Here is a 6810-nt window from a genome sequence, read left to right on the forward strand (position 1 = left end):
TGTCGCCGCGGCCCCGCCCCCGCTACCCTCCCATTGGCTTGCTGCGCCACTGTCTTCCGCCACGCCTCGCCCGCCCTCCGGCGCCGATTGGCCGAAGCGGAAAAGAGGCGCGGCCGGGCCGCCATCTTGGGAAGGAAGGTGTTGCGGGCGACGGGAAGGGAGCGCGGGCGCCGATCGCCCTTGGCCGCGCTGCCCCGCGCCCGCTCTCGGGGGAGGTCGCCCCGGGAACCCTCCGCCGCCTCTCCCCTTCCCCCGGCGGGCTCACGCTCCGCGCCTGCTGCTCCCCTGACAGCGGCGAACCGGCCGCGTGTCACCCGGTTCGTGCCCCTCACGGCACCGGCCCGTGCGGACGAGCCCGTCCAGCCCCGCCGGGGCGACGGCGCGGGCGGGAGCGGCCCGGTTTAATCGCGACGCTCGGGGGAGGCCCCTCGGAGCGCCGGGACGGGCCGCGCGCGGAGCGACCGGGCCGCCGCCACCACCGCCCGCGGCGGCGCTCCGCGTGACGCCACCCCCGGAGAAGGCGCCGATTGGCCCGCGCGGCCTGGTGCCACACGTGGCCGCCCGCCATTGGGCGGCGGCGCGGCGCGGCCATGGGAGAGCCGCGGCGGGGCGGCGCGCGGCGGTACCGCTTCACGGAGGGGCCGGCGGCGCTGGCGCTGCGCATCCCCGAGGTACCTCCCGCGGGGCGGGGGGGAACGGCGGTAAAACCGGGACGTCGGTGCGACCGTCTCGGCGGCGGAGCAGGACCCGCCTGCCCAGCGCTGTGCCCGGTGTGTTTCAGGTGCTGGACTCACAGTACGGCATGTACGTGTGGCCCTGTGCCGTGGTCCTGGCCCAGTACCTCTGGGTCCACAGGAGAAGCCTGCCCGGCAAGCGAGTGCTGGAGGTACCGCTGACAGGCCCCTCCGGACACCCCCCTTCTCTTTAGCTGCAGGGGCGGCGTCCCCCCTTCTGTCTACACGAGCACGTTGTGGTTTCAGATCGGTGCAGGCGTGAGTCTCCCCGGCGTGGTGGCTGCCAAGTGCGGAGCTGAAGTGATCCTGTCCGACAGCGAGGAGCTGCCCCAGTGCCTGCAGAACTGTCGGAGAAGCTGCTTGATGAACGACCTGCCCCATGTACCTGTTATAGGGCTCACTTGGGGACGGGTCTCTCCAGAGCTGCTCTCACTTGCTCCTGTAGACATTATTTTAGGATCAGATGTCTTTTTTGACCCCAAAGGTATGTTAATACTGTCAGGTATCTTTGATTTGTGACAAACTGCAAGGACTTCACGTCCAAGGAGTACTGGGAACACTGTCAAGAGATCAGGTGACAGCCTGTATGGTGATACTGTGCTATTGAACATCTTGTTCTTGGGGTACTTGTAGCATTAAGCTATCATATGAATACCACCAGAGAGTGATATTCATATGAAAGCATAGAAAATGGAGTAGGTCAACTGCATCTGTATGAGAGGCCTGAGAAGCATGGCCTTAAGCAGTTAGTTAATTTTGTATTGATTTTTAATTACCATTTCATATAACCAGGCATATGTAACTATAGCTAGAATCCAGAGACTAACCAAGACTGCTTGATCTCCCCAAACTACACAGACTTTGAAGATATTTTAACTACAGTTTACTTCTTGCTGGAAAAGAATCCACATGCTCAGTTCTGGACTACTTATCAAGTCCGAAGGTAAACTTTTGCATATTGAAGATTCAAGTCTTAATTCCTGTCTCCCTGTCTTAGCTCTTAGTGTTAACTTCTCAGAGGCACCACTGCACTGATTCCAGAGAAGCTCCTCACAGATTGTGAGTTAGCCAAGTAAATCCTAGGGGTACCAGACAAAAGCAGCCAAACCAGAACATAATCCAAGAACCACAAGTTTACTGTTGACGAGAGAACTGTTAAACTGTTTTGTGAACTGCTGTATTTAAGTTTGGTGACAGTCTCCTATAATTGCTGCAGAAGTTAAAAAGCTTGGATTACGTTTTAACACACTGGTATTTCCTCCCCTCAGTGCTGACTGGTCGATTGAAGCTTTGCTCTGCAAATGGAAACTGAAGAACATCCACATTCCCTTACATTCGTTCAGTGCAGACAAAGAGCACTTGGCCAGCTCTTCTCTACCAGGAAGACATACAATTGAAATGATGATAATCTCACTAGCAAGATCAGATGGTACTTAAGTTTATTCCACTTGTTGGTTCCAATACAAGATAATACTTAACTGTTCACTGTAGCATGGATCTGCAGAAAACAGTCCTGTTTACAGCAAACCTCATGCATATTTTTTGGGAAGCAGATCCCCTTAACAGTGATTCTTAAAACATGCATTGTAAAAATAAAGCTGTTCAATTATTGAGCTATGGCTTTTGAGAAATTTGTGCTCCTCCCCAAAGACCATGTAATAGTTCAAAGACTCAATTCCATTATGTAAGCCACTAGACAACATAGCTTAACAACCTGACAATCCACAAGATCCAACTTAAATTCACAACTTCAGCTATGAAAAGTTAACTGCACTCTTTCAAGATAAAAAAATATCCCCATAAGATCTGTTTCTCAGGACTGAAGCTCTTTCCCAAAGATTCATATACAAAAGCCAGCCCCTTTGTTTTTAAATTCATCTGTGTAGACTGCCACTAGCCATGCAGTCCTGGAACATACAAACTCCTCAAGTTTGTAGAAAAGTACTTTTAATCCTCAATCAAGCCAGACTGCAAGTATTCAGATGTTTCCATTCCCATTTAACATACATGCATAAAGTTAACAAGGCATTTACAATAACCCTTGACATGTGATGGTTGAAGTTACAATTCATTCGGTATCCAAATCAAGAAAAAAAAAATCACTTTAAGATTAGCTACCATGAAGCAGCAGCCTGTTGAGTCAGGGCAAGCACACAGCAAATGCAATTAGTACTGCTCCGTGTGTATCTTCCGTAACAATGTTCAACGGACCTGTCTGATTCTGTGTTTATAGTCTGGTGTGCAATACTTGCCATACAACATTTGGGTTAGTCACAACACCAATTAAGTTTGCCCGTAGTAATTTAAAAGCAACCCCAGTGGATAAAATTTATAAGCAGTAGAATGCATTTGTTACTATATAGAAGTTAAACATTGACAGTATAATTGCAGAAATCTTTTCAAGCTAAAAATAAGCTGACTCAGACATTACGTTGAGAAAAGTTAACACAGAAAAATGTTTAATATTAACTACAGAGACAGTGGGTATAGTACAGAATGTCTTAAGCAAAAGATACACCAATCAGTACTTACAAAGGAATGAACCATTTCTTTTCTTAACATTACATTTCTCATATGCAAGTTCATATATGTAGGTTGGTAAGTTTTACCATTCTGGAAAAAATAAGGTGTGTATATCATCAGCTAGATGTGCTCACTGTATGCTCCATTATTTTTACGCAAGGCCCGGGTGACTGGAAGTGCAGTTGTCAGGCATTTTAATTAACTGGACAGCCATTTGTTTCTGCACGACAAGGCATCGTTACACAGGAGCAATCAGGAGAAAACAGGAAACAGCCAAGCACTCTGCACTGCAACACGCCACCTTAACAGCTAACCAGCATTACTCAACTGCTACACAACTGCGCCTAGTGCACAAAAATACATAAGAGAAGAGATTAGAATTGAGTCTGATAAAACAATCCTTTCAAATATCAACTGTCACCTGAAAAGATTTCTACCAATTTGAATTTGAAGATACTATTTGAATTCAAAGTAAAAAAAAAGCATTTACAGTAAGTTTCAAATTGAAGTTTTGCAGAATTTTATTCAAGGAATGAAGACAAAATTGAGAATACTTTTTGACAGAGTTAGCTACTCAGCATATAATGGCTGCATGTTTCCTCAGTATGAAACTGGAGGCAGCAAGTTACCATCAGTTTAATTTCAAATAAAAGTCAGCACTATATAAACAAAAATGAAGTTTTACCTCAAATATCCAAGCCAATAATGAAATCGGTAGTCGTTCACTTCACTAAATTACAAGAAATTTGAATAACAGCAACAAAATGGCACATAAAATGTAAAATCTGCCACTTCAGGCGCAACTTAAACAAGTAAAAAGTTAGACAAAATGTTACAAAATAACCTTTTCAACAGCTGGTTGCTCGTGCCAGGGGTCTCTCCAACGGACTGAAGACTCAAGCGATCTTTTCCCCCCAAAGGCGTCCTTTATGTAGATTCTCATTTATCTGATGCATCTAGGTTTGAAGAAAGAAAAGTTCAGCCAGGTTTCTACCTTGTTTCTTTTGGTTGTGCGGATGACTTCAGGTATACTTCTAGTTGTGTTTCAACTGGCTTTGCCTAAGTTAATTAAGTTTTAGGAATTTCCATAGTGTTCCACCTCCCCCCACGTGTTGCTTTACTTCAGAGGCCAAATGTAAGGTTCTGTCAAAGTATTTAGTTACAAAGAAGAATAAGCATCAGGCTGTAGATCAAGCCACCATTAACTTCAATTCAGCCTGTTCAACAATAAATTATTAAAAGTTATATAAAAGTTATAAAACTAGTACTTCTTCATAAAGACTTAACTAAACTCTAATTAGCATTCAAAACAGAAAGTGTGACTAATTTTGCTACAATTATCTAACTTCAGAGCTAGCTTAGGCCCTTTCCTTTTAAAAACAGGACCAAACAGTTTGAAGGGTTAAAGACACACTATCCTTTCCCCACCCGGTGTATCCTTAGATGCCTCTTCAAGATGTCGACTTGAGGAAAAACTAGTTTCCATGGTTTTCTCGTTGCAAGGAATTTGCCACTTTTCTAGAACAGTTATTACCTCCAGTCAGTATACGGCCACTGAACCGATCTTCCATTATAAAAGGATAGTGTATCTTTAACATTTAAAGACAAACCTGCTCCAATACACGCCCACAGAAACTGGTCCCTGGAGGATCAGCCAAATCAGTTAAAATCTGCAATACTGGCCAATATTCTTTTAGCAAACAGGAGACCGCAGCTTTAAAGGGGAAAATGCAGATGTTGGATAAATACAGTAAGAAATAGTCATTTTCATCATAGGTTGCGTCTCATACAATATTTTATTAAAACCAAGCCATTAATCTCTCAATAAAACATTTTCTTTGTAAAAAAATTTCTCCGTAGAAAGCCCTTTGGTATTAATCTCCCTAAACCAATAACCAAAAAGCACTGCTCAAGAAAAAAAAAAGCTATCAACGTGCCCCGTTAGGATTCACTTGGTTCAGGCTATTAATGCGCTAAGAACTACCCAACACCCCACCTAAGTGCTATAATAAAGTAACATGCAACATGTGCTGATCCCGAGGTACATTACCATGTTCCTAGGAAGATACAGCTCCTTCTTCTTCCGGAGACTTGGGAGGGCTCTTAGACCTGGATCTAGAGTTGGATTCCCTCTTTGAGGCAGGGGGAGGGCTTCTAGATCTGGACCGGGATCTTGACCTGGACCGGGATCTGGAGACAGACGAGGACTTTGACTTGGATCTCCTGGCAGACCTGGACTTCGAGGTGGAGCGAGACCGAGAGCGTGTGCGAGACCGGGATTTGGATCGACTGTAGCGGGACCGACTGCGGGACCTAGAGCGGCTCCTGCTTCTAGATCGGCTGCGACGGCGTCTTCTAGGGCTAAAACATACCCAGGAGGAAAAAACAAAGAGCGTTAAAAGTTGAACACGGGCGGCGCAACAGACCTCAGCGACTACTTCGGGACAGGGAGGGCGGAACGGGACCCACGTGGGCAAGAAAATGAGCGTTGAGAGGGCGCCATTGTTCAGAGTGAGTGGCCGGGGGCTAAACCTACTACAGGGCGAAACCCTTCCGCTCCGAGGGAACTCCACGTGCCTTCGCTACCAAACCCCTACTCCTCCCTCCCAACCCCGCCGCGAAACTCACTCGGAAAACGAAACAAAACGGAGCGGCCCCCGCTGTACAGGCGCATGCCTAAACCCCGTCTCCCTGTCTTATTACCGAAACTCCGCTGCCGCCCTACACCCTCCCAGGCGCTCACCTCCGGCTGCGGCGGCCGTAGCCGCTGCTCCCGTAGCGGCGGGGCGGCGGGCCACGCCGGCTGTGGTGCGAGTCGGGGGGGCGGCCGTAGCGGGCCATCTGCACGCGGAGCTCGCGGCCATCCAGCACGGCCCCGTCCATGGCGTCCATGGCGTCCTCGGCATCGCGTTTGTCGTGGAAACGGACGAAGGCGAAGCCGCGGCTCTCCTTGGTGTAGCGGTCCCGAGGGATGTACACGTCGCCCACGCGGCCGTACTTCTCGAAGACCCTCCGGAGCGTGTCCGGGGACGTACGGTAGGTCAGGTTGTCCACTTTGAGGGACGTCATGCCCTCCACGTCCGGCGGAGGGCGCCCGTAGCTCATGGCGGGCAACAGCCCCCGAGGGGCGGCGGCGGCTGAGGAGAAGAAACCCGAGGGAAAGGGGACGAGTCAGGAGGCGGCGCGGCCCTGAGGGGGAAGCGCCTCACACCGGAGGGGGAGCGCCGGAGCGGCGGCCCAGCAGAGTCCAGAAAGGAGGGGAGCTACAGGGCATAGGGGAACGCCGCGGGGTCCTTAGCGGAGAGGGAGGAGCAGGCACCCACCTCTGGGGTCCGGGGGGGAGGCGGCCTAAGGCCGGAGCGGAGACGAAGCGCCAGCAACGGCCACCCCACTCCGCTGCTGCGAGGAAATGAGCGGGGCGCCGCCCGCGCGCGCCTACTTAACGCCACAAAATGGCCGACGGCGACCCGGAAGCGAAAGTGCCTCCCGGCGCGCGCTGTCCCGCCCGCCCCGCGCCCGGCGGCAGCCTCCCCGAGCGCGGCCTTGTCCTTCT

At 49.9% G+C, this 6810-nt stretch overlaps 2 protein-coding genes across 13 annotated transcripts; one reads left to right on the plus strand and one right to left on the minus strand.

Annotated features, from left to right (window-relative positions):
• The first annotated feature begins 120 nt into the window (after window positions 1-120).
• On the plus strand, window positions 121-2214 carry METTL23 (methyltransferase 23, arginine). Of its 9 annotated transcripts, none has more exons than XM_072880927.1 (5): window positions 451-671; window positions 782-886; window positions 981-1218; window positions 1593-1677; window positions 2003-2214. In XM_072880927.1, the coding sequence occupies exons 1-5, from the start codon at window positions 591-593 to the stop codon at window positions 2169-2171; spliced, it is 678 nt and encodes a 225-aa protein (XP_072737028.1). In that variant the 5' UTR covers window positions 451-590; the 3' UTR covers window positions 2172-2214. The 9 variants fall into 9 exon arrangements, with proteins under 9 accessions (XP_072737033.1, XP_072737034.1, XP_072737032.1 ...); XM_072880928.1 differs by having other exon boundaries at window positions 782-804; window positions 929-1218; XM_072880932.1 differs by lacking the exons at window positions 451-671; window positions 782-886 and adding an exon at window positions 121-317 and having other exon boundaries at window positions 929-1218.
• A 952-nt stretch (window positions 2215-3166) lies between these two features.
• SRSF2 (serine and arginine rich splicing factor 2) lies at window positions 3167-6736 on the minus strand. Of its 4 annotated transcripts, XR_012045367.1 has the most exons (6): window positions 6581-6736; window positions 6001-6394; window positions 5308-5618; window positions 4868-4971; window positions 4102-4213; window positions 3167-3601 (listed from the first exon to the last, which is right to left on the minus strand). XR_012045367.1 is itself a non-coding variant. In XM_072880936.1 (4 exons), exons 2-3 carry the CDS (start codon window positions 6360-6362, stop codon window positions 5315-5317), a joined length of 666 nt encoding a protein of 221 aa, XP_072737037.1. In that variant the 5' UTR covers window positions 6363-6394; window positions 6581-6736; the 3' UTR covers window positions 3167-4213; window positions 5308-5314. The 4 variants fall into 4 exon arrangements, 1 of the variants encoding a protein (XP_072737037.1); XR_012045365.1 differs by lacking the exon at window positions 4868-4971; XR_012045366.1 differs by having other exon boundaries at window positions 3167-4213.
• Window positions 6737-6810: the final 74 nt, after the last annotated feature.

The sequence above is a fragment of the Ciconia boyciana genome, chromosome 16, assembly GCF_034638445.1.
Source record: "Ciconia boyciana chromosome 16, ASM3463844v1, whole genome shotgun sequence".
Taxonomy (NCBI): domain Eukaryota; kingdom Metazoa; phylum Chordata; class Aves; order Ciconiiformes; family Ciconiidae; genus Ciconia; species Ciconia boyciana.

Excerpts from the sequence above, each read along its gene's own strand:
- SRSF2 (XM_072880936.1), bottom strand. The coding sequence starts at position 6,362 with ATGAGCTACGGGCGCCCTCCGCCGGACGTGGAGGGCATGACGTCCCTC. Across the intron at positions 5,619-6,000 it reads TACGGCCGCCGCAGCCGGAG|CCCTAGAAGACGCCGTCGCA; the intron begins GTGAGCGCCTGG and ends GGTATGTTTTAG.
- METTL23 (XM_072880935.1), top strand. The coding sequence starts at position 591 with ATGGGAGAGCCGCGGCGGGGCGGCGCGCGGCGGTACCGCTTCACGGAG. Across the intron at positions 870-980 it reads CCACAGGAGAAGCCTGCCCG|ATCGGTGCAGGCGTGAGTCT; the intron begins GCAAGCGAGTGC and ends TTGTGGTTTCAG. Across the intron at positions 1,678-2,002 it reads ACTACTTATCAAGTCCGAAG|TGCTGACTGGTCGATTGAAG; the intron begins GTAAACTTTTGC and ends TCCTCCCCTCAG.